This window comes from Lepisosteus platostomus, chromosome 12 (assembly GCF_059453375.1).
Source record: "Lepisosteus platostomus isolate fLepPlt1 chromosome 12, fLepPlt1.hap1, whole genome shotgun sequence".
Classification (NCBI taxonomy): domain Eukaryota; kingdom Metazoa; phylum Chordata; class Actinopteri; order Semionotiformes; family Lepisosteidae; genus Lepisosteus; species Lepisosteus platostomus.
In genome coordinates, this window is record NC_142622.1 from 25,142,043 (window position 1) to 25,168,160 (window position 26,118).

Consider the following 26,118-nt stretch of genomic DNA (forward strand, 5'->3'; position numbering starts at 1 on the left):
AAAGTTGTTTTTACTTTCCAGGTGTTGTGGACTTTTTGAAATTGAATTAACCCTTTGTGGCAATTTCTGTGATACACTGTATGAAATAAGAAAACTGTTGTTACACAATCTCTCTTAAAAAAGCAAAAAATAGGCATTGGAAGGAATCGGCACATTAGAATACTTTTGTTAGTTACCATACCTTCTTTGTACTCATGGGATTTTTTATTGCTAATTTAAAACATATCTTTAATTTGGTTCATGAAAGTTAGGAGTCAAAGGTGGTTTGCATATATTGTTACAGCAATAACATTTTAGAAACCATGTTTTGTAAACTTCTTGGATTTAAAAAAAAAATAGACACCAAGACCCCAGCCTCCCACCCACCACAATCAACCACTAAAAGTACAGTCTGTTGTTCTCTATACATCGATAGTTGAAACCACACCTGGTAATCAAAGGAAGATGAAAGTAGGGGTGCAGAGCTGACAGTTGGTGAAAGTCTGTGAGGAAGACTGAGAAAAGCACACGCACGCCTACCCCTTACTGTTCAAGGTCTTAGAGAGTTGGGGAGTTTTTCAGGCAATTGGAGGGAAACGGCACTGGAGCCAGAGAGAACTATGAGGTCTGGGCCTGGCTGGTAGAGAAGTGAGGAAGCTAATCAGTACTAAGCAGGTTGGCCGGGATGAAGCCAACCAGATGGCTGCTCTCTGATTCGGCAAAAATGGGAAGCAGATGTGGCCACTGCTTCTCCCTCATGCATCACTGGGAGGCAGCCAGTGAGAGAGGAAATTTGCATAGGAGGGATAATCTGGTGTACAAACTGTCCCTGTAAGATATACTGGCCTGGATCAGGGCAAAAGTAGCAAATTTCACTTCTTGTTTCCTCAACACACTTTAACCAAAAACTGATTTTCTGTTTTTTTTTTTGTTTGCTTATTTCTGTCTAATTTAGAACACCACTCCTATTCTCCCATTCAGCCAGGCTATATTGACTGAGATATTGACAGCGTCCAAAGTGAAACAACAAAAATCATATCCTCCAAAAAATTTGTGGAGAAAACCAGATAGCCTATCCAAAAGAGATCTTGGGTGGTAGTTTTTCATTCTTATTCCCAAGGTGTGAGTTGAATTTAACAATTACTTTGTTTCAATAAAACAGCATAAACATGCTCTATATCACACCACAATATAATGTAATATATAAATTGAGCACTTAATATCAATAATTAAGCAACTTTTTTCTGATCAGCCATTTAGTGGTGTCCTTTATTGTATCCAGAAAGTTATCGGGACATTCTGTTTTGAATGCACTATTTGGTAAAACGTTTAACAAAATGGTGATAATCATTAATATGTGTCACATCTGATTATTTCAAAACTTAAACAAGCCTTTTTTTTTCTTTTGAGAATGTTGTTTCTCACGTGTCAGAGTGAGAGTGGTAGGGAATACCTCCCATTAGGTTATTTGATCAAAGTTGTCTAGTATTGTCATGTGCTGTCGAGGGTGTTAACCCACAGCCTTAGTCTTTCAGCTGCCGCTTGGGCTGCTGTCTTGAAAGTCTTTGAAAAATCCTCAGGGACGTTTATAGAACTTCCACTGCTGGCTTCTAATACAAAGTTCTAATGCATCAGCCAGCCACAACATTTGGACCTAATCTGAAATTTTAATCATTTCTTTGGCTGAAAAAAGAAATCCCCATGGTATTACAAAGTTTCAAGAAGATTGTTTTCTAAAATAATATTACTTTTTCATATACACAACCTGTAATCCATCCATGCATTCTTCCGATACAGGGGCACGAGGGAGCCAGAACCTAATTCATTTAAGCAACAGGTGTAAGGCAGGATACACCCTGGACGGGATTCCAGTTCATCACAGAAAATCTGTGATCAATACAAGTACATTTTGCCACGTCCTTCCATAAAACGACATAATGCCTGGATTAAAAAACAGGTGTATACAAATTATGGATTTAATTTACTGTATGGTCACAGATGGTCCTACATTGAAAAAAAAATGCAGGTGCGTAAATCTGCATTGCTTCCTATAGGGATATAAAACCTAAGTGGTTTAGGTATAAGAACCAGCACCTTATATTGCAAAAAAGAAAAGTGACAACCCATCACAGGAAAGGCTAGCCAATCTATAACAGGATGAGATATCCCTAATGTTTTCTTAATTTAAAATTCAAAAAGGGTACTACACACAGTTCCTGTATCCTGGGTCATTTCTGGAGCTGGGAGCCTGTCTGTGTGAAGTTTGCATGGGTTCTTCCTCCCATCTCCCAAACACATGCTGGCAAGATTAACTAGATTCTTATTGTCCCTATGTACTTGAGCAGGTGTCCTATATTTTGGTGTATTCCTCCTCATACCTAATGCTTCAGGGATAGGATCTGGGCTGCTGCAGTACTGACCAAGATTAAGCTGCTTTTTGATAAAGGAGATTTATTCTGAGTGAGTCAGAATAAAGGATGTATAAATTATATTTGTGTGGGAGATGACAGTGCTCAAAGACATCAAAAACCTTATTTAAGGATTCTGCATATTATGTCAATGAGTTGTGTTATTTTAAAAAAATGGACATTGTACATTCTGAACTGAGGAAACTTTTCTGTCCTAGCTTTTTTTATGCACATGAAAGTCAGAAATGCACATGCCCCTAGTGGAATATACTTCAGGCTAAGTTACAGCAATCCAGTTTTTAATTTGTGTCATATTTGTGCTTTTTCCCAAAACTTCAAAAAAATAAACACTGGCAGAGTTTGTCATAAGAAGTATAATACCTAAATTATGTAAATATAAGATGAACTGGAGGGGTTTTACCACATCAAACCACAAAAGAGAATATTTTATATCTTTTGAATGCACCCAAACTAATGATAAGTATCTCCAGTGACATTGAATTCAGTGATTGTATGTGAAAATTTTCTTTGCATATTTATGCATAGTTTAAAATGAGGTCAAGTAAAATTTGTGGCAACTTGGCTTACAAGTAAGTGCCACCAGGGGGCTTATTTTTTTTCCTGACATTTATATGTATAAAAAGCCTAAAACTGTTGTTTTAACCAGAATTAACAATGTCCATTATTAAATTAGAACACCTCAATGGAATGCAAGAATCAATTTATATAAATTAGTGGTGTATGGTGCTACATAATCAGTGTAGCCTTTTAATGACAAACATTTTTTAGATCATTTTTCTAAAGTGTTAAACTAGTAGGAGAGAATTAATTATCACTCCACAAAAAGTAATTGGTTTCATCATAACCAAGGGAGAAATTCACAAATCAGCTGCTGTAACTAAACAGAGGACACTAATTCATTTTTCAAAAATGTAAAAACAGGTAAAACGTGAATTTGCAATACAGCTCATATTGCAATCCACATCTTGTGTTTGACTCAGTGACTTAAATAAATCCAGGGACATCATATCATGACAAGCAAGAGACTTCTTCTTAACATCACTTGTCAGAAATTCAAAGTGATGAAGAAGAACAAAAATATTTGGAGTTCTAACTTTCTCAGAGGTTGTGCTTATTAAAACAGTGATTTTATTAATACTGTACACTGAAATAGCAATAGGCAAAAAGGAGTAAAGATAATCCTTGATGACAGAAATCCTGAGTTGGAGGCAAGAACATCACCTGGGCTGAACTAAATTAGAAATTATGTACAACACATCTACCCTTCCACCCTTAAATCCTGAAGGTCGTCCCATTACAAATGCTGTACAGTAACTCACTGAATTACAGCAAAGTACCTAACTGACTGCAGTGGATGGGAGACATTCTGTTCAAGAACACCCATGTGTAGAAAGGTTAGAAACCCTGTCTGAAACAAAGAAAAAGCAACTGTGTGTGGAATGATACAGGACGGGCAACCAACAGTATAAAATGTATTAAGACATATTACATATTGCTAACATACTGCTATAGTACTGTATATGAGTATATCAGTAGTATACTTACAGTATATACAGATGTATATACCACATGTAGAAACATGCACTGAGTATTTGTGAACCATGTGGGTAAATGCTGCAGCAGACTATTGCCACAATTTTTAATAATAATATCTCCTTACACTTACTGTATATAGTGCTTTTCTGGACATTCCACACAAAGAACTTTACAGGTAATGGGGACTCCCCTCCACCACCACCAGTGTGCAGAATCCACCTGGATGATTTGTGCTTGGGATCCTGACTTTGAAAACACAAAATGTCAATTTTATTAGCTGGAGCAACCCTTGCTAGAAATAAGCATCTTTTAGATAAAGCATTGTTGGATGATTGGGATAATTTAATGTCACTTTGTTAACTTTATTTTGCATCCGTATGACAGCCAGTGTATGCTTATGCATGCAACTTAACTGGTTCATGGGAACTAAATGAAAACCTCAAAAAAAAAAAAGAACAAGACTCATAGGAAATATCAGTAAACTCAGGATGTTTTACATTTTATTGTAGTTATTTTCCATTGTTTTTCCTGACAATTATGAAATTACTTGATATATGAGTAAGTGAATTAATATACACATGCATTAATATTAATACAATAAACCTTAAACATTTGTTTAGATTGTTTAAATCATAAGGCAGAATGTATATAAATACTTGAAAAGCAAGGGGAAAATGTTTAAAGTAAAAGGGAAATATAAACAGATTTATTCAAACTCTAAGATTTACAGTTATTGCAATACAATTTTACCAAATGCAGAAAACAAAACACTCTTTTAACAGAGGATTTTGTGTCAGATCCTCCTGTTTGTGTTGAGGGAAGTGTTCTCAGCAGTTCCTGACCACAGAGAGAGCTGTAATAGGATTGGGAGGATTTGCCTGGAGAAAGGGGAACTGTGTCTTCCCAAAAACACAGTAAAACAATTACAACAATGGTCAGCACATTTCTGAGAACTACGTTATCAGCCTTGTAAAAATGGAATGACTTTTTATGTACCCAATGGCTGTACACAGACTGTTTAATAAATTAATCACCAGCAAAATCAAAGAAACTGAGAATGAATAGTTGTTAATGGGAATATATTTATTTTTGTTAAAATATTTTACGTTAAATAATTAAAACTTCTAAAATTTTCTAAAACTATTTTAAACATTAGAAAATGTACATACATCCATTTTCTAAACGCTTCTTCCAATTCAGGGTTGCAAGGGAGCAGAAACCTATCCCAGCAAGCAATGGGTGCAAAGCAGTGTACACCCTGAATGGGACCCCAATCCATTGCAGGGCAGACACACAGATACCAACAAACACGCACTTACTCATACCAAGGGCCAAGTTTCCCAGAAGCCAATTAACCTACCAGTACAGTATGTCTTTGGACTATGGGAGGACACCAGAGGAGTAGGTATACTGTAAAATAGCTGCTACTGTACAGTGTATATACATTTCACATGGAGTTGTTTTTTACTGTAGCTTATTTGGTCATTTTTCTTTTACGCTTTTTCTAGTGTCCATCATTAATAGATAGATGGATACAAAGATAGATAGCTACATAGACAGATATAGAATTTGTGTATGTCTGTGTACTGTATGTTTATGTCCAGGTGTCCTTGTGGGACAGAGATGAACTCATCTTATTGTGTTTTTGATGGTGCACAGGTTGCTGGCATTAATAACACCACATGAACCCCACAAGAATCCTCTCTTCCCAACCCAGCCAAAAATATCATTTTTGTGCCATCTTGGCACACAAAACAAAACAAATTACAAAACTGCCACGCTTTTCTGATTTTTGCTCAACAATTCCAAACACTACAGATTAACAGTCTTTAGTGAAAATTCCTTTTCAGTCTCCATTGTACAGTATTTAACCAATCTATCACCTTTACATCCATAAGTTACAATGGGGATAACATGCACTGAAAAAATACTACACAATCAACAGAAATCACAACTTAACTATTTTTCATTCTGATATTTTAAATGTAGTTTTGTAATATGTTGAGAAACAGATGCCAGAACAACATTGCTATTTTCTTTTATGTACAGCACATAAATATATTCTTAATGTTGGCTTTTTAAATTCTAAGACACAACTATGCAATTTGAGTTTTACAGCTTTACAATTAAATATACTATATATTTAAGAATGGAATATTAAGGAATGCAAAGCTTCACTGTACTTGAAAATTATCCACATATTGTTCTATTAATAGTTTCAATGTATTGTTAGTAAATTAAAGTGTTTGTGTGAAGCTTACAGCATGTTCAGTACTTGTGGGGTTTTACAACAAAAAGTTTCACCTTCTTACTTGTGACTTCTTGTGGTAAATTCACAACAAAGGAAAACAATGGAGAAAAGAACCGATACTCATGCAACTGCAATTCAACTACAGTATGATATAAATACTGTACATTTTAATACCAAGTTAAAGTTATCAACATACAGTAATTGCTTAAATTAGGTTGGTGATGTTTTATTTTAAGGATCAACAGTTACTGGACCTTTTCATGTAAGTACTGTACGTAATTAAGTGCAAATTTAAAGGTATTTGACACACAAAAGTTGTTTTAGTCCATACTGGTGAGATGATTATTTTTTAAAGTGACAGAAGTCTGCTGTTTAAAATAATACTTGTCCATAAATATACAGAACAAATGAATTACACAGATAATAATAAATGATCATCAAGATATTCTACAGGCAGTTTGACCATCCAGTAAATGACCTGTAACAAGTAGAAAAAAATGTTCCAATTTTATAAACCAAGCAGAAGACTTCAGTTGTCAGTAAAACCTTCTATTCTGTGTATACATTTTTTTGCGAGTATAATGCAAGTCAGATAAGATAGATTTACCAGGAAATATGTTTTTCAAAGTACTAGCACAATTGTTACTATCAGTGTTTTTTTTTAAATGATAGGAGTATGAGTTAATTTTCCCAGAACTCCTTTTTTCTGTAGATCGAACAATGAATGAAAATTTAATACACCTTTCTTCCTTGATTCAAGAATGGGGATGAATTACCTTGAAAGGGACATATACCACATCCCATAAATGTCTGTAAGTTCTCCAAAGCTATCCCATTGTGTCCAGTTTGGTCACTTCATTGAAAAGGTCAGTCATTTGGAAGCTGCCCTGTGGGTAACTGTCGAAGACCAGAGCACAATAACTATATCAATGTCCACAGTAAAATCATGCCAGAGATTTTCAGCATTTAAGAACAACGCATTCACAAATAGTAAACTTGCATTACATTAGTAGTCTTTTTGAATAAAGTAAGAGTAAATTCATGAAGAACACTGTCTCAAGCCTCATACCTTATTCTCTCATATTTTTAACTGAGATCCTGTATGAAAATGTGTTCACTAAGTTTATCTCCAAAAGCATGGCAGGAGATTGAGGAATTAATGTACACTCTAATACCAAGTCATCTCTGTTACTGATTCCATCCTATTATGTCAGTACAGAAAGACAGAAATCAGAAAAATGAAGTTTAATTTGCCCAGTCCCATTATGCTCCAAATGAAGTCAAAATGTTTTCTCACCTGACAGAAATTCTACAACTTGACAACAGCTTTCTGTTTTGTAGTGACTTCTTGGTTATAGCAAATGAAAAACTGCCGACAATTACTGGTGTTGTGGGTAAAACTTTGGATTTACTCTCAGCCTAGTTCACTGTAGTGTTAATGTCAATAGAGTAGCGTTTAATGAAGGATGTCTAATTTGAAATTTCATACGTGAGGAATTTTGCAAAAAGTGTGTTGTTTTTTAAGCATAATCTATTTGATCAATGGAGAGAGAAAATGCAGTTTTTTAAGGGCTCATCCTTTTAAATATTCAGTTGAGACAAGAAAATATCAGATCCTGAAATAGGGGAGATGTTTTATCATGCCCTGTTTTCATTTTCTCTCAGGATATCTTATCTATTTCTGGGGAGAAAAGGGAACAAAGCCGCAGACTTTTTTCCAACTTCTCCTTACTGAAAAAGCTTGCCTCATTTCCTTTGTGATGAAAGCAACAGAAGGCATTGTGGGGGCAAGTCTGTTTCCAGAAGCTCACAGCAATGCAGAATATCATTTCCATAGAACCTTCTCAACTGCAAGATACTGTATGGACTGCTCTATAGCTTACAGTTTGCGACAGTCAGGGAATTCTTAGCTTGCATTTCAACAATAGACCATAGAACATCCTGAAATTGCACTGTGACTATGATCTACAATCTGGCAGACCTGATTCAAAACCTTCTGTAGTGTTTGGTTTCAAATTACATTGAACAAACACAATACTTTTTTCTCTACTTTGTATAGATTTTGTTCTGAATAGCACAGTTACAAGTTGGGTAATTTGCATGTTACAAAACATCCTAGCATCCCCCCTCCACCCCAGATTTCAGAGTTATATCCAAAGAAAAAGGAACACTCCAAGATTACCCAACAAGCCTCCTTTTACATAACCAACTTTGCTCCTCTAATGTATATCATTTATATTTTACAATAGAAAATGATTAATATTAGATGCAACAGAGATTTTAGGTACAAGAAAAAGCTACATAGTTCAAAATGTTCATGTGATTTAAAATCTTTTGAGGCTGTTGCTTGAAAGACATTATTTAAGCTCTGTCACAAGTGTAGGATTTGCTAGATTTCTACCACATACAGTACACAGGTGATATGGTGGCACAGTGGTCCAAATTGGTGCTTCTCAGTGCTGGGGACCGTGGTTCACATCTGGACCAGGGGTGCTGTCTGTGTGGGGTTTGAGTGCTTTCCCCATGTTCATGTGGGTTTCCTCTAGGTGCTCCAGTTTTCCCCCCAAAGCCCAAAGACAAACTGATGGGTAAAATACAGTAACTTCTTGGAACAATCGTGTATGAGTGTATGTACCCTGTGATGGACTGACATCCTGTCCAGGGTGTATCCTGCTTTGCACTTGTTGCTTCCTGGGTCAGACTCTGGAGTTACTGTGATTGAAATTAAATTATAAACTGAAATTATAGGTAAAATTAACATAGTAATTTTAAGAGGAACTTAACACAGCTCTTAGCAGTTGTTTCCCATGCCCAGAATCTTCAAAAAGACTCTTTTGCAATTATGCAGTAAGATTTCCCCTACTTAATTCTCCACCCTTGTTATATTTTCAAAACTGAAAATATCCTTCTTATTTTGGCAGCATGCTGGCATCTTGGTAAGATGCTGAAGTTTTCTAAAAACAGGCCTTCAGTTTTGTTTCCTGTTGAGGAGATGCATTTTCTATGTTAAGCATACCTTAAAATAGCGGATTGTTCCATTTTGTGCATTTATTCAACAAATTTCCCTCATTAAACTGCAATGTAAAAGGGTGTCATGGTGCTTTTGAATAGGAAATGAATGTTCTAAAACAGCAAGATGTAACTGATCAGAAATAAGAAAAGGGTTCTAGAAAAATAAATTTCATAATACTAAACTTTATACAGTGCCTTTAAAAAAATTAAAAGTAATTTCACAAAGCACAAAGACAAACAAGATATTCAGTAAAGGAAAGATACTGTACAACAAATGTACAACAAATATTCAGTAAAGGAAAGATACTAAATTTATAATTCAGTAGCTTCACACTTAAATTTGGTCATTTTTGGCACTGGCTTGTGTTGCAGAGAGAGGATAGTGGTTTGGCCGTCAGTATGAAGGCAACAGAGACTGGTGTGAAACAAAAAGATTTGCTTCTAACCTGTATTTATTTTCGGCATTTCAAGAAAAAGGCTTTTGTCATCTAATGTTTAAGCATTATTGTTCATTTAGGCCACTGTGACCTCCTAGTAGATATCAGTGCCAAACTATTTTTCTATAATTTCTTCATTGTTTATGTTCTTCAGATACCAAACTAAAAATCCAATTTTTTTCTAGCATGCCACGTGGTAACTACTGCACCTCAGCCTTGGGCCATCCTTCCATCTATCACAACAAAAAGAGAAAAGGCCCACTGATGCTTACCAAGTGCTAAGCAAGTCACGCCTGCCAAATACCTTTTGCACAAATAAAACCAGTGATTACCATTCATTCATTCTCCAGCCAAAATACTGGAAAATAAGGAATGTTGCTCCCCAAAATGGTGGATGCAGATGAAAAGACCTAAACACGGCGACAGGTACATCTGAAATCTCCCATGTTATTTGAAAAGGCTTCCCATTAAGATAAGATAAGATCACTTTATTACATACAATTTCTTGCATTAGGAATTTATCTAATCACATATCCCAATTTGCTCTCGAGACACACAGACGGGGAGAGAGAAGCTTGGGGTCAGAGCACAGGGTGAGCCATTTATACGGCACCCCTAGAGCAGTTGGGGTTAAGGGCCTTGCTCAGGGGCCCAACGGAGTAAGATTCCTCTGCCAGCTGTGGGATTTGAACTGGCAAACTTCCAGCCACAGGCACAGTGCCACCACTCCCTCTCCAAGTAGTTAAATTCTGTGAGAGTTACGGTGAATCTCCTGATGGTCTGGATCTTTAGAAACTGACTTTAAATGATTACAAAACGCATCCCAAAAGATGTCTTTATTTGACAAATTGTAAATTCCTAGACTGGGTCATTGAGTGCAAGCAAAACGATGGCCACCAGGTAGATGGGCAAAATTATACTAATAGATGAATGCCAATACCACTCTGTTCTAATTTTCCACAGATCTCCATAACATGATCAGATAATTTACATAAGAGAATTAAATTATATTTACAGTGCTTAAAGGAAATTATAGATTATAACTTAATTCTTAGGTTACTGTATAAGGAAATATAAAGTAGCTATTGCCAGGACCAAACTAGGACCAGAGTGGAGGAAAGAGTGGAAGCTTCAAACTAAAAAAATGAATGCGAACATGTGTTTTTATTATAGAGCCAACTGGGAAGTTGCTTGCATTTACTGTATATGCAAAATCTATGCAAAATATTTAACCATTGGTACATTTAAAGGTAAACTTTTATTCACTTGCAAGGTATTCAAAGACAGTAGAGTATACTTAGACCAGCTAATTTCATATCCCACATGGCATTGTAAAACCAGAGTAAGAAGGGAGAAAAGGAAGTGATTGAGCAATAGTCTTCAGTTGTATACAGTCTATAGCAATGTTGTGTATGCTTAATGCTCATATGGACTGACAGGATGTTTGTATACAGGCCACTAACAAAAATGGCAAACAGCAAAGGGGAGAGCAGCTACTCCTAACAAGCCCCCTAGAGATCTGGAGAACCCTTGGTGCTCGACAGTAACATCCCTAAGGATTTTGCAAATTGAATTATCATAATTTTAATGAAAGCCCAAATTCCAGAGGTTGCTTCCACTCAAGGCAGAGTTCTCTTTTTAGCATCTATAGAAAGGATTGTGGATGAAGTATTGACAGCATGAACCATATAAACGAGAGTTGACCCCCTTTTTAAAATTACTGCCTATCAAGTTTAAATAAATCTTGTTTGATCAATCAATGTAGCAATCAAGTTTAAATAAATCTTGTTTGATCAATCAATCAAGCGATGCAACTCTAAAGTCCGTGTGCAAGCACTTTGGGGCACAGTGTAGCATCCAAATTTATTAGGAACAAGGTTGATAGTACAGATAGAAAGATAGTTCCTTTTCCTTTTTCAATAATAATTAAACAATAGTGGCACTGGTATTAAAGAAGCCCCTCTCAACAGCTGTTTGTATAATCTCAGGTAGTAAGTGTTCCTGCTGATCCAGAAAGGTGGCTATGCCATCAAACCTAGGTTGCTTGCCTCTGAGGCACTTAACTAAGTCAGAGAAACTGGGGCATCCCGAATAGCTGATTTTCTCTTGGAAAGATGCTTTATATTTGACATTGAAAGGGAAATTACAGCAGCTAAAGGCCTTTGAGAAACTGTAGAACTTTGTCAATGTCATGAGGCATGTCAGTGCTCTACAGAATCAAATTAAATGAGTGGAATTCAGAACTGATTAAAGTTGTGTTGGGAACTATGACTTAACAGAGGAAATGCAAAGATTGCACTAACATGGTACAGTATGTCAAACCCAGAAGATGGCTTCATCTGCTGCCATGATAATATAATTCCATGTAATTCACTCTACCCACTGCTGAGAATTCCTTTCCTGCTACACATTTTTAATTCAAACACAACTGTTTTGAGAATATTTTAGTGAATATTCAAGATGTGCTCAGATTCTGGTTCTTAAATTTTATGCTGTTATGTTAGACATTAATAATGCATTAGTGGTCCTGATGAAGCCCTTTCATTAATAGTACAAGGCCATACTATTGAGACTTTGATGGGGATATCTGCAAATATTATCTTACAGACCTAAAATAACACTTACAGTAGTGAATCATTCATTTTGTGGAACTAAGACTAAAATGGATTTTATTTGAGAATGAACATTTTATGCTCAGATCATTGGCAGATAGGTTAAACACTCACCTGACAAGGTTTGATGTATATCTGTGTTAAGCAACCTGCTGCGAGCAGTCAATGAAATATAAGTTAAATTTAACATTGAAATCAATGCCAGTTTATGAAGTTTGAAACTAAAGTTTGGGAGGTGATCAAAACCCTAATCTTGCCTAATTCCGCCTACTGTAGTTGGGTATAAATATCTCACTTGCTTACTTGTTTGAGCACATTTCATTTTCACATTCTTCCTTCCACCCCATCATTGTAGCACTTCCTGGCTCATTTAAGGGGTGGGGGGATTCCAGCAGCCCCCCTCTACTGAGCGTTGCTCTCAATTATTGTGAACTCAATGAGCTATTGTTCTGCTCACCTACTCTAATAATATTAATCATGCCCCTTCTCCACCGTAATTAGAGTTTCACCAACTGAATTATAATTTATTTAGATAATATATTGAAAAGTTTCAAAATAAGCTTTTATCTAAAAAATGCAGTCCTGCCCTTTCCTACAAACATTGTATTGTATTGTTTTCTACAACAAAAGCACTCCATGTTTTATTGTAAGCAGAAGAGGAAGTAACAACATAATAATGCCTGTTAAAAAATCTATGAATGTCTTGTGTAAGATCCAATTCCTGTAGCATGGCAACATCCATTTTCATTCCATCCAAAAACTAAGCAACAGGCATATTTACAGGGGCATTTTATACCATGTACATTCCAGGGGATTACACATAAATCATTAGTACCAGAAATACTGTACGTTTAAGACTACTGTACAGTATATACTGTATATAACAATGACTACAAAACTACATTGGAGGCGAGACGGAAGCATGGGGACGGAGCATCAATTTATTTTTTACGTGGTGAACAAAATTGTAAAAAAACATTTTAAACGAGGACTTAAATTCATTCAGACAACGTCCTATTGCACATTCAAACTTACCTGCAACTTATCTTTAGATGAGAGAGCTACATGTCCTCTTGTGTGGTAGTCAAAGAGCAATGAGCTATTCATCAGGGTCACTTTGCACCCACCTGACAGGTCCTCAGTTCCTTGGATCAGGCACACTTCTGTGTGCGCCATGATATTCATCTCATAATGGTACAGTACCTTTAACACCACAGATTGTTGACTGAGATTACAGTAGGGTCTCAACATCTGAGAGTTTAACATTCACAAATGTGCGTATTTGTTTTCTAGTCTGGTCAATAGGGTTTTGGATGAAAACAGAGAAACTGAAAACTGGATAATATATTATTTTAGTCTGACCCAGGTGTTTTCATTGTGTTGACAAGTTTCATAAGCTTTTCCATTGCTTTTACCAGATCGAAGAAGGTTTAATCAAGGAAGCAGAGGACTGTCTTTAGATAAGAACATACTGCACAGTACAATGTTACAAACAAGAAAAGGTCATTTGACCCATCAAGCTCATTTCTTAGTTTGTAATTAAAACTTGATTGCAGGATCTCATCCTACCATTTCATTTAAAAAATATGGCTGAGTATCTTGTACCAGACTCCCACAACCTTTTGGGTAAAGAAGTGCCTCCTATTTTCTGTTTGAAATGCACTTCCACACATGCAGTTTCCACTTGTGCCATCTGGCTCGTGTTTCACTGTTCATTTTGGAGAAGTCCACTGTGCTGCCTTTGTCAATGCCTTTAAGGAATTTGTCTATGACAGTCCTGTAAGTCCCAGAACATACAGTATCTGGTTGTTCTACATTGGACTGAGCATCAATTTATTTTTTATGTGAACAAAATTGTAAAAAATATTTCAAACGAGGCCTTACTTGTGTGTTGTACAATTGCGGTATTTTTAGAGCTGGGTGTTTCCCATTTTGTATTTATAGTTTATATATTTAATACATACATACAGTAACCTAAAATTGTCTACAATAAATGTTACCTGCCAGGTGTTTCCCAGTCTTGAATTTTATCTGAATATTTTATCTGAATTTATTTGAATATTCACCCCATATCTGTACCTTCTTGCTTTCTATTTAATAACTGATTTTCAGTTTACTCATGTTTTTCTAAATACTGTCTGCAATTTAGTCTATAATTCATTAGTTCATTTTGCTTAGCCTTTTTATGGATGGGTACTACATGAGCAATTCTCCAGTCCCTGGGTACAGCCTCTGTCTTAAGTGACTTTTGGAAGAGTTGCATCAATGGCTTCTGAATAACATCTCTTTCCTTGAGTACCATTGGTAAGATGCCAATGGGCTTTGTTCTTTTCTGCTGAATTGAATAGTTGATTGGTTACAAAGCCTTGGCCAGTATTTGTGCTTCCATGCTGCAAAAAGCATTGCTCAACCCTGCTCAATCACCAGTGTCAGCTCCTCCTTCATAGAAGACTGTTTAAATTGCTTACCATCCAGTGTACCCAGGGAGAAAACAGGCTTCTGATTCCTAGCAGTCATGTTTAGTAAACAAAGAAAACAAGGACACTTAATAATAATAATTGCTTATACTTATATAGCGCTTTTCTGGACACTCCACTTGTGAAAGTATGGGGATACTGCATGTCAGCAGAGCCTAGACTACTGCAACCATCTCAAATTAATTCAGTTAAGTCAGAAATGGTCCTTAAGAGCTACAAGTTGGTGAAAATGAATTTTCATTTCAAATGATCTCTAAACACCTTAACTGAACAAAATCTGGCCTTGATGATTTTAGGGTGACCAATGAAACTTACTAGTTTGTCGTTCTCCATGACAAGAGCTAGCCACACTGGTACTATATAGATTTTCTTTTCATTACATATTTTACCCAATAAAAATGAAATCAATTTTGCAATGAAAACAATACTTGCAGAATCTTATGCAAACCAGTAATAGCAACAGGCCTGCCAAGCAGGCACCTATTCAGACCAAGAGGTACATAACCAAAAACGGCAAGTCAGGCATTACCGCAGATCAAGCTTGCTGAACGAGAGAAAGAGGAGCAAAGAGAGCTGCAGTAATTCCAGGGATGAGCCTTCACCTTACTTCAATCAGTAGGATAGCAGAGGTGCAGAGAGGAGACAAAGGTATTAAAAACTGGGAAGTAAAATCTGTGAGTGGACAGGAAAAACATCTGCTGCCACCTCCCTCCTGAAATCAATCCTTGGCAGACATGACAAGAACCACTGGAAGGTGCTTATTGAGGACAATGATGTAAGATCGATACATCTCAGAGATGTAATACTTTGTTTTAAAAATCACAGTCTTAGTCTGTTATGAGTTTCTACATCACTTTCAATAACCACTTCTATTTATGGTCATGGTGGCCCAGAAGTTTATCAGGGGAAGCGTTGGGTACAAAGAGCATTACACCCTGCACCCCTAGTTTCTAAGTATTTCACTTAATTCTTATCAGTACAAAGTTTACATTCTAATACTTTTGTTTCAAAGATGTAGTACAATTGCAACAGATAGCTCCTCCGTTATTCTATTTTATGCTAAACAGGATACAAGCCCTTTGCAGGGCACACATTAGACACAAACACACACTCACACCATGGACAAGTTTACAGACACCAATTAACCTACCAGCATGTCTTTGGACTGTTGGAGGAAATCAGAGCACCTGCAGGGAACCCATGCAAACACATGGAGAGGATGCAAAACGTAGGCAAATAGTAACCCAGGAACTGAACTAAGTGTCCCCATGCTGCAAGGCAGCAATGATTTTCCGCTAGGCTACCCCTTGTTTCTACATTATTCTTATCACTACAAAGTTCAAATTTGAACATTTTTAATCCTTTCAAAGGTATTAAGCAATCTCAACATACTTCAGTTTATTGTTTTATCATCACTATGTACATACTGTAATACACAGCATTCGTGATCACTGCTTTGTGAGAAAGTGGCATGGTGATCAGCACTACCCTTTCGTAGATGTTTGGACCTGGGTTTAATTCCAGCCTGGGGCACTGTGTATGTGAATTGACATGTTGTTGCTATATGGGTTTTGGATTTTCTCAAGGTGCAACTGTTTCTTCCCACAGTCTAAAGACGTATTGTTTGTGATATTTGCCCCCTGTATGTGTGTGGGTGCCCTTCAACCGACATTCTATCTAGGTTGTAGCCCTGCCTCAATCCCTGTACATGACTCCAGCTTACTGTAACTAATGAAAAAGGGGTTACTAAAAATGGATGAACGACTTTAGGTAAGCATTTAGCATTGCAGGGTTACATGTACTGTATGTACCAGTAACCTTTGTAAGTAGTGTTTCATTTGCACTAATAAGTGCATGTATTTAGACTATTGCAGATACATACTGTAATTCCAAGAATATGAATAACTGGAAGATTAATACAAGTGCATATGAAAATAAGTGCTTCATTTAAGCACACAAATGTGGTATTTGGTTTCTGAAAAATATCAGGTTCATACTAATTGTAATAAACCAACTAATTTAAACCCAATGATAGATCTCAGCCCATCTCAAAACATTGAAAATAGGAATAAAGATAAGGACCATTAAGCAATTACTCCACCTTGTGGTTAATAACACTAAATGTAAAGGTGGCTCCCCATTCTGTCTAGGACTCAGAATGGCCCACAAAAAGGAACCAAGTCAAGACTTATGCTTCAGTATTATTATTTGCATTCAATAATCTACTGTGAATATATTCTATAGTATAGAATAAAGAGACTATTTTTTCATTTTTCTTTTACATACACTTTTTTATTATTGAAAGATGAAAATTCATTTCAAGCATGAAAAAAAAAACATCTGATAGTACTGCTCATACGGTATAAAGGTTTGCATGAGAACAAAGGCTGAGGTGGTTGTTAGTCACCTTAGTTGACCCTAGAGAAGATTTGCCCTCGTCTTTCTGAGGAGCAAAAGCGTATCAGTTCAGTACTATTGAATTGAATCTAAAGAGAGCTACATTTGAGTGGAGATTCTGTTTCTTTGATGGGCTGAAACAGAGATCTTATCCCAAAGAACCTTGTAAGAGATCAGATAATGTGAGATGCTGTTTTGAATCATTATTTTCTTTCATATATTTAAAGATTTTTTTCCTCATTATATCAATATTACCGGTTGCTTTCCTAAAATTACATTACAAATCCAGTTCAAAGCAAGAGAATCAATAATTACTGCATTCTCAATTTTTTCTGAACACTTGCCTGTTTCTGGACTCCTTCTGACCTATTTTGGATTCCTGCACATCCTGCTAACATAATGATGACTTATTTGAACAGAAACATGCTTATGTTATACTCTTTACAATGTAAATTGTAAATTAATAAGTAAAAAATAAAGGATATACTATCTGGAGAATCCATACACAGATCCCTCTGGCAATACTGTAGCTGCATACCCAACAAGAAAAGAAAAAGAACTGTGCACCAATCTCCATCTGAGTTAGGTCAAGACAAATGTATTTGAAATGCTTAAAAACAGTACTACTTGTTCAGGTGTGAGTTTCAGTACTGATGTGAAGTTTGCAAAATACAGAAAACAGAAGAAAAAAACAGAACTTGACCACAAAAAAGAAAAACAAGTTAAAGTTTCTCACGACTGAGTTTCTCACAATTAACAAAATGCTTACATTTATCCAGACATTCATGATTCTGCTTTTATGAATAAATTACAATACTAAAGGAGCTAAAGTATAGATTATGAGACTTCAACACTTCATATAATTAAGAAACGTTACTATTAACCTATACTTTTACGTGAAAATGAGAAACTGCACATAAAGTTAACCCTTTATACACTGTTCAGTAATTTTACCTGAGACCTGCCAGAAACAATATGAAGAAAACTCATTGTTTGGAGAAAGAGACATACAGTACATTAAATGTAATTTGAATGTATACTTTGTCCTGCCAGCTGCCTCTAGCAGAACCACAGGACATTACAAAAGGGATGGGTATGCCATCTGATGGAATTTCTCTCTAAAGGTTACGGAACATCAGTTGTTCCTACTTTGAGGCCTTTTACTTACCAGGGCAGACTTGCCTGTTACTGTGGTTCCTACTGTCCACATTCTATACCTCCTGTTTTCTACAGTCCCACCCTCCCAACAACCAGACCCAATCCACCCAAAACCTAAAAGTATCTGAGATAAAGAATGCTGCAGCATTTTACAGTCCTACTGGTTGAAAATAAGACTCAGGTATGCAGTGCCAGTTGTGCAGTCACATACTTATTTTAGAGTTAAACAACTTTCACTCATATTATTTTGTTACTGTAATGCAAACTCTTAAGTGTTCTGAAAAAAATGTTTCACTTCTGCATCAACTGTAATTTGCTACAGCAAGTAAACATTGCAGCACAAAGTAGCTTTACAAAGAAGCCCTAAGAAATGCCTTCTGAAATTGGGAAGGAGAAGCTATACTGTACTGTCTGTACAACACAACCGAACACTGAAATAGTAAATATTGATTTTTTTTACTGTATCAGTTACATCTTGTGCAGTTTCACTACCTTCCTTCCTCTCAAATAGCTCTGGCAAGATTTTCCAGGCTGTTTTTGCTAGAATAGTTAACAAGACAATTAAAAATTAAACAACAAATATTAAAACTGGTGAACACGAGTTTCTAGATCTGGAACATGAAGTTAAATTGCAGTATTTTAAAAATGCAACATGCATTTCTTCCCCTAAACTTTAATCATACAACGTTAAGCAATTAAGAAATGAGAGGCAGTTTGCTGTCTGTAAAAAAGGTTAGAGCTCATGTTTTTATGGTCCTTGTTACTTCCCGAGTAAGAAATGACAACATGTCTGTCCATATACGTGTCAAGAAATGCAAACTGCAGAGGTATTGTGCTCAGGCATAAGTCACACAGGCATTACACTTTCAATCACATAGCAACGTGTTCTTATGTTCTACATTTGATACAGTGAGTAAAAAATACTATAAATATTAATCCAATCTTGCTTTTAATCAAAAACTTTATTACAGGTCTGAAGTGGTAAAATTTGTAATGCAGTATTCTACAAGATTGACATTGAGTTATTTTCATTAATACAAAGAAATATCTTGTTAATTTGGCACGATATTAAAACAGTTTTTCAGAGAATAAAGTGGAGCATCTTGGAGGCAATTAAAAACTTTCACTTTTCATTTACTGAAAAAAAAGTGATTGCATTTAATCTGTAGAATTCATATAAAATAAGGTACCTTTGTTTTAGTCTGAGGTGTATATCAGCAACTACCCGAGAACAACTCAGTATTGTGAAAATGTTTTATACATAACTTTTTGTAAAAAAAAAAACACATTGAAAATTATTAAAGTGCAAATAGCACACAAGACATACCCATTTAAAAATTCCCAAACTAAAACACTGCTATACCATAAGACTATTATTATTAATTTTATTATCATTATACAATAATCATTAGAAGTTTGTGGAACACAACCACAAAGAAGAAGGCTACATGCTGTTGGATCAGCGGCCACAGCCAAATGTTTTATTCCATTCCTCATACAGCTCTAAGTCTTTGGAAGAGACACTGGGGCGCACAGTCTTGAGAGCCTCCTGGAAGTCTGAGTAGAGGATGGGGCGAACCTGGTCTGGTGTAATTGTGGCAATGTCTGTAATCTGAATGCTGCGGATAGGACCAAGAGCAGCCTCCCGACACAACTGGGTCATGTCTGCCCCAGAGAAGCCTTCAGAGCTTTGGATGACTAGCTCTAGCTCCTCCTCAGTGAGTTCACAATTCTCCCGTGACATCAGGTTTACAACTATCTGCTTTCTGGCCAAGGCAACAGGCAGAGGGATGTAAAGCCTCTTGGCAAGTCTCCTTCGAGCAGCCTCATCAATCTCCTGGGGACGATTGGTGGCCCCCACCACTAGGATACGTTCATCAGCAGAGGTACTGGCCCCATCGAGCTGCACCAGGAACTCAGTCTTAATTCTACGGGAGGAGTCATGCTCACCATCCACTCTCTGGGACAGCAAAGAGTCAATCTCATCAATGAAAATGACAGCAGGCTGGTGGCAGCGGGCAATGGCAAACAGTGCCCGTACCATCTTCTCTCCTTCACCCACCCATTTTGATGTTAGAGAGGAAGCGCTGATACTGAAGAAGGTGGCTCCAGACTGGCAGGCAATGCATTTGCCAATCAGTGTTTTGCCTGTCCCAGGAGGTCCGAAGAGGAGTATCCCCTTCGGAGGCCCTCTGAGCCCTGTGAAGATGTCTGGCCGCAGCATGGGCCACACCACAATCTCCTTGATTGTGTTTTTGGCAAAGTCCAGTCCAGCAATGTCATCCCAGCTGATAGGGGGTCCATGGTCCATGATCTCACTCATGATAAGTTCAATAATTTTTGGTTCGAAGTTCTTGAGTCGCTCATCCACAGGATGTGCATTTTCAGAATCAGACACTCTGCTAGACATCACCCCTGCATGGCTGTCCTCCTCCTGCCTTGGCATAGGTGACACAAACTTTCCAAAAGCACCACGAGATCTGTTGGCACCCAGGGACTTTTTGACCCCAGTGGGGTGGGACACGGGATGTGCTCGCTGGGGCTGGTTGTTGTATTTTTTTTGCTGGTTCACAAACATTTGCTCTTTAGCTGTTTTGAAGCTGGTCGCACGGCTTTCCTCTGTACGCTCTCCCTTGCCAGAACTGCTTTGAGTATCTTGTTCTCTTTGCTGATGTTGTCCATATCCAGGGAATAATCCCCCACTGTTTTCATTGCTCGTGCTGTACATCTTCCTTTTTGCAGAATTTGAAGACAAGAAGGCTGACTGGGTATTGTAAGAATGACTCCCACCTGCTGAAAAATGTTTTGCTGGTGGAAGGGGCCCCAGACTTGCTGCTGGATTGGCACCAAGCTTTTCCGAGTAACCAAAAAGAGGAGCAACAGGGGCCTGGTTATTAAATGAGGAAGAAGCACAGGAGGAACCAGGATTTATGTTACTTGGTGCTGTAGCATATGGCTTGGGAGCCATCTCAGAGCTGTTTATTTGAGTATTGCAGGCTAAAGGAACATCTTTGGGTCTTAAAACCAGGCCTCCAGCACTACTAATAGCAAGAAGAGCACATTTAGGGTAACCTTTGTTCACCTCATCAGCAACCCCATCCCCAACCATCATGTTCGCATTAGCAGGTGCCACCAGAGATTTCCTCCTTTCAGTTCCAGCTTGAATCATGCTTTGCACACATTTTAGCTTTAACACGCTCTCCGCTGTGAAGGATGACTCCCACTTGTCACTGTCATTCCTCTGACATCTTGCCAGATGCAAGACGCTGTCAGCATAGTTGTTCAGTCCTGTCTGTGGATTGTCAGAATCGACAACTGCGGAATACTGCTCTGTGTACTTCCTGAATAAGCTCCCAGCACAGGCCTCAGAGATGTCCGCGTTTGCCCATGCATACTGAATGTCTAGAATATGCGCACGGTAGGCATCCGCCTTCTGTTCAGGTGTGCAGGTGCCAGAGGAAATGTCAAAGGACCTCTTCTGCCATTCACTCAGATGTGTTGTGCTCATGGTTGCCCCTCTCTTGCTGTAGCTCCTGCTTGGAACAGTTGTGAATATTAAATTTATAAGTTTAAAATTCTCAGTTTATTTTCATATAATAAACTAAGAGAAAAAATAAATACCAATGTGATAACAGTGTGGAGTTTTAAAGGGCAAATATATCAGATCTGACAAACTGGTTACATTTTTAAACATATTAACACTGTTGAATACAGTAACATTGTTGAAACAATGATGGCAGGAACCACATTTATCTGCAGGGAATCTGATTTTCACACAATAAAAAATAAAATTATCATTGTATTAGGTTTTACAAACATTTTGTAACCTTCTCTCATTATTGTTACAAGGGATGTGTTAATTTTAAATTTGACATGAAACACCCACATAACATGAGCTCATAGAATATGATCAGGGTATCATTTCTGATCTGGATATGTGCACAATTTAAATTTACTCAATTTTCTATCTGCTTTGTAGTGCTTTATGTAATTTCATTGTAACCTTTCTTTGCCACTGTTGATATTGCTGTAATTATGTACTGGGGTAATAAAATATTATCTGTGCTAAACAGCTCCAGTTCTGCGAGTACTTAAAGCAGTAAGAATGAAAATAATGTATAATAGCAGGTGGGCTCAAGCTGAGTGCTAACCAACAGTATTTTGGTGCCTATGAGCCCATGTTCACTAGGATATTTTGAATAGAGACATGATTTTCAAATAATCCTTTAATAAATTGTGAAAATTGAGCATTATACCATTGCTGTGGAGACAGTGGTGCTAAGACTGCTCAAGGTTATCTCATAAGATTGGTGTGCATTACTCCCGCTATAGGTTCAAACATGGAGAACTAGTAAATTAGATTTTACAAATGATTAAACTAGAAACTTTTCTATATTTGCAACTGGAAAAATCACAGCAACGCAATAATGAAACTAACGATAGCAATAAAGCTGTTCACTTCATTAACATTTTTGGTTACTTTTAATTTTGTGTGGGATAATTAGTTAAGCAACTGTTAAATATTTTTTTATTTAAGTATGTTGCTTTATTTCAAAAACATTTTGAAGTCAATATTATTATTATTGTATCATTCGTTACACTGTGGCTGTGTTGTCTGTGTTAAGCTGCTGTTGCACTGCAATTTCCCTCACGGGATCAATGAAGTATCTATCTATTACAGCATCACTGTATTACCATCACACCGTTTTTTTAATTAAGCCAACCCTCACAATTATATGCATTCTTTAAATATAAATATTTAGGTAATATTAGGATGCCAACTAAATTTACCCATATATTTCAGGCTCCACCTCATTTTATACACAGAGGGGGGGAAAACTATCCTTAATCATCCTGCCCTTTTCATTTAATAGTTCCAAATTTAAAAAATGCAGGCCTAACTAAAGCTGCCAGTTGATGACAGCAGAAATGAATTATGGATTTATTTTAATTGATTTCGAACATGTGCTTATCGAATCTTTATCACGAGCTAGGTATTACCAGTTCTGATATTTTTCTCTATCAAAAAAGGACTTACTTCACCTAGTTTAAAAGCGCCGATGAACATACAAACGTGTAAATCTATTTTTCTTCGAGGCAATACACAATAAATCCCTACTGCGTCATATTCACTTTAAAAACCATATCTTATCGATGTATTCATTACGTTATTCATGCAATAAATGTACTGTTTATAGAAATATTATATATACAATACAGAATTGTAAGTAAAATCCATGTAAACTCGACATGCTTGTTTACGTTTCGTTGTAGAAAGCTACTGATTTCTACGAAACAAAATCCACAGGAACACATCTCTCCTGAAAATTTTCAAAATTTTCAAACATGTTCTTGGAGACTTTTACTAACAGGTTCGTCACACAGTATACAACACCGATAGTTAATGATGATGATATACTTTATATACGCTATAGTAGAAACATCTTACCTTTTATTTGAGACAAACTTCCCGCCAGGCTCACTGGCACTCGCTCAGACCAGGAGGAGACTAAACGTTCATCAGAGTAAAAGATCGACACCTAGCGGCTAAAACGCTCATTCCACACTACAGTGAAGAACTGGATTAAGTTAAATTTACTCTATACTATAATATACTATAATATAAACTTACATCCACTATAAGCAGTGTACTGTACACAGTGTCAGACTAGCCAAAGTACAGGGCAAAAGTGATGCTGGAAACCAAATCATACAGCAATGATGAAGATAAATACTTTTGGACCTTATTGATTAAAATACAACTATACTCCTTGTTTAAGATAAAATCACTTTATTAGCCATATACAATTTATTGCATTAGGAATTCATCTTTATTGCATACCCCAGCTTGCTCTCCATGAGACACACAGACAGGGAGAGAAGCTTGGGGTCAGAGCACAGTGTCAGCCATTGTATAGCACCCCTGGAGTAGTTGGGGTTAAGGGCCTTGCTCAGGAGCCCAACAGAGTAGGAATCCTCTTCCAGCCGCGGGATTTGAAGCAGTGAGATCAATATTTGCTGTTCTTGCAAATAGTGCCACATGAATGAAGTGGATCCCTTCTCATATATAAGGTGCTTTTGAATTTGTTGAATACAAGTACATGATCACAAGAAACTATTAACTGCAAAATATTATACTCCGGGTATCCCAGCAGGATGCCCAAGAAGAACCTTCTTCCAAAAACAAAATAAAGCATTTCTGAATGGTTAGCATTCTGTAATATTTTATTTTGCTGGAAGTCATTAGGGATAACTGTTTTTTTTCTATGTATTACTACCATGATTTGTTAACATTACATATTTTATTTTAATACCAATTGCTTTGTTAAGCCTACTAAGCATCCTTGTAAAAATAATTTTAAAGCACTGCAATGCTCAACGCGTTTGTAGAACGCAGAATGTCTAAAATATCCCCTATATTCTACCCACAGTCCACTAGAGGTCGCTCCAAAACGCTAGTATAAACACAAGGTCACGTAAAACAGCAATAGCGACTTCTAAAGGGGTTTTAAACTTAACATTTTTCTGTCGTGACTGGAGTTCAAAGTGCTGGTCAGGCATTTGCCACAACTGTATAAAGCGGTGCAATGCAGATTACTGTGTCCCAGTAAATTCCATGTCCCCTAATGGAGGTTTGAGCTGACTAGAGGATGTGGGTTTGGGTTCCACCCAAATGACCTTAATATAATCCAGCACCTCCCTTAACTTTACTCATACTGCAGGATGTAAATGACAGATGAACATGTTAAATAAGTTAGAACATTACACAATGTTGATTCTATCAGATGAAATTTGTGTGTTTACAACACATGGCACACAAGTGAGGTGCCTTACCTCCTACTGATTTGTCTTAATTTCAGAAGAGCTGGAAACACAAATTATTTTTTCAGTGCGCTGGTTTGTTGTTTTGATGTCAGTTCCTCCAACCACAACATTGAATTCTAGCTTGTCACGTGTTCCAGTTGTGTTGTTTTTCCATATGATGAATTTTCTCCTGTTGCAAAACATTTGATTTACAGCATGTCTGAACTAAAGTCCTTCATTGTCTCTAACATGTAAAACAATCACTTCTGTGTTGTATAAACTGTATGTGTAGTTAAAATGAAAATAAATATTGTGGTTTTGAAGTTTTGAAAAGAACTTAAAAAATATTTTAATTACTGACAGAAATGTAAAAAGATGGAAATGTTATGTCATTTTTGTGATGTTTAAGCCCATTTTGGCACTTTAGCGAGATGAACTTTGAAATACAAAACCATTCCTCACATAGGCCTGTATATTTTTAAGAAAACACTGCTTTACTGTTCATAAAAGTAGCACATGCAAAAAGAAACCCCATAAAATCCATAATTACAGTATACAGCTGCAAAGAAACTATTATTGTTTTTATCATATCCTTTAAAATGCTGAGAATGATAAGGCCTCCTGGTGCTTATGACACTAACTGGTGTTTTAGTCCTTCAAAGTCCTTAAATTCATATGGTTTAAATCCAGTGGGCAAATTCTGATAAACAGTAATTACTTTTTTTAATGTGACATGTCCTGTTTATATTATATATTATATTCATTTTACATGCATATAGATCAGTTTTTAATAAAAACAAACAAAACTTGATCAAAAACATAACAGTCTTAGAATCCTGCTTGGAACGGTTATAAAGAATTATTATGTTTCAACACCTTTTGTGATGCAATCCATTCAGGTTTGATTCTGTACAACGCACTGTAGTGTTCCCTTCCACTCCTGGACAAATTAAAAGGTGAGAGCTACTTATCCTTGTCAGTGTATGAACTTTAAAATTATGTTCAAGTTTATACTAAAGTTGTTCT

At 36.7% G+C, this 26,118-nt stretch overlaps 1 protein-coding gene across 2 annotated transcripts; it reads right to left on the reverse strand.

The window, feature by feature from the left end:
* Window positions 1-19,231: 19,231 nt before the first annotated feature.
* Window positions 19,232-23,824, reverse strand: fignl1 (fidgetin-like 1). Of its 2 annotated transcripts, none has more exons than XM_088601478.1 (2): window positions 23,738-23,824; window positions 19,232-21,824 (listed from the first exon to the last, which is right to left on the reverse strand). In XM_088601478.1, the coding sequence occupies exon 2, from the start codon at window positions 21,794-21,796 to the stop codon at window positions 19,748-19,750; it is 2,049 nt and encodes a 682-aa protein (XP_088457604.1). In that variant the 5' UTR covers window positions 21,797-21,824; window positions 23,738-23,824; the 3' UTR covers window positions 19,232-19,747. The 2 variants fall into 2 exon arrangements, with proteins under 2 accessions (XP_088457604.1, XP_088457603.1); XM_088601477.1 differs by having other exon boundaries at window positions 19,232-21,821; window positions 23,738-23,807.
* Between the last annotated feature and the right edge of the window lie 2,294 nt (window positions 23,825-26,118).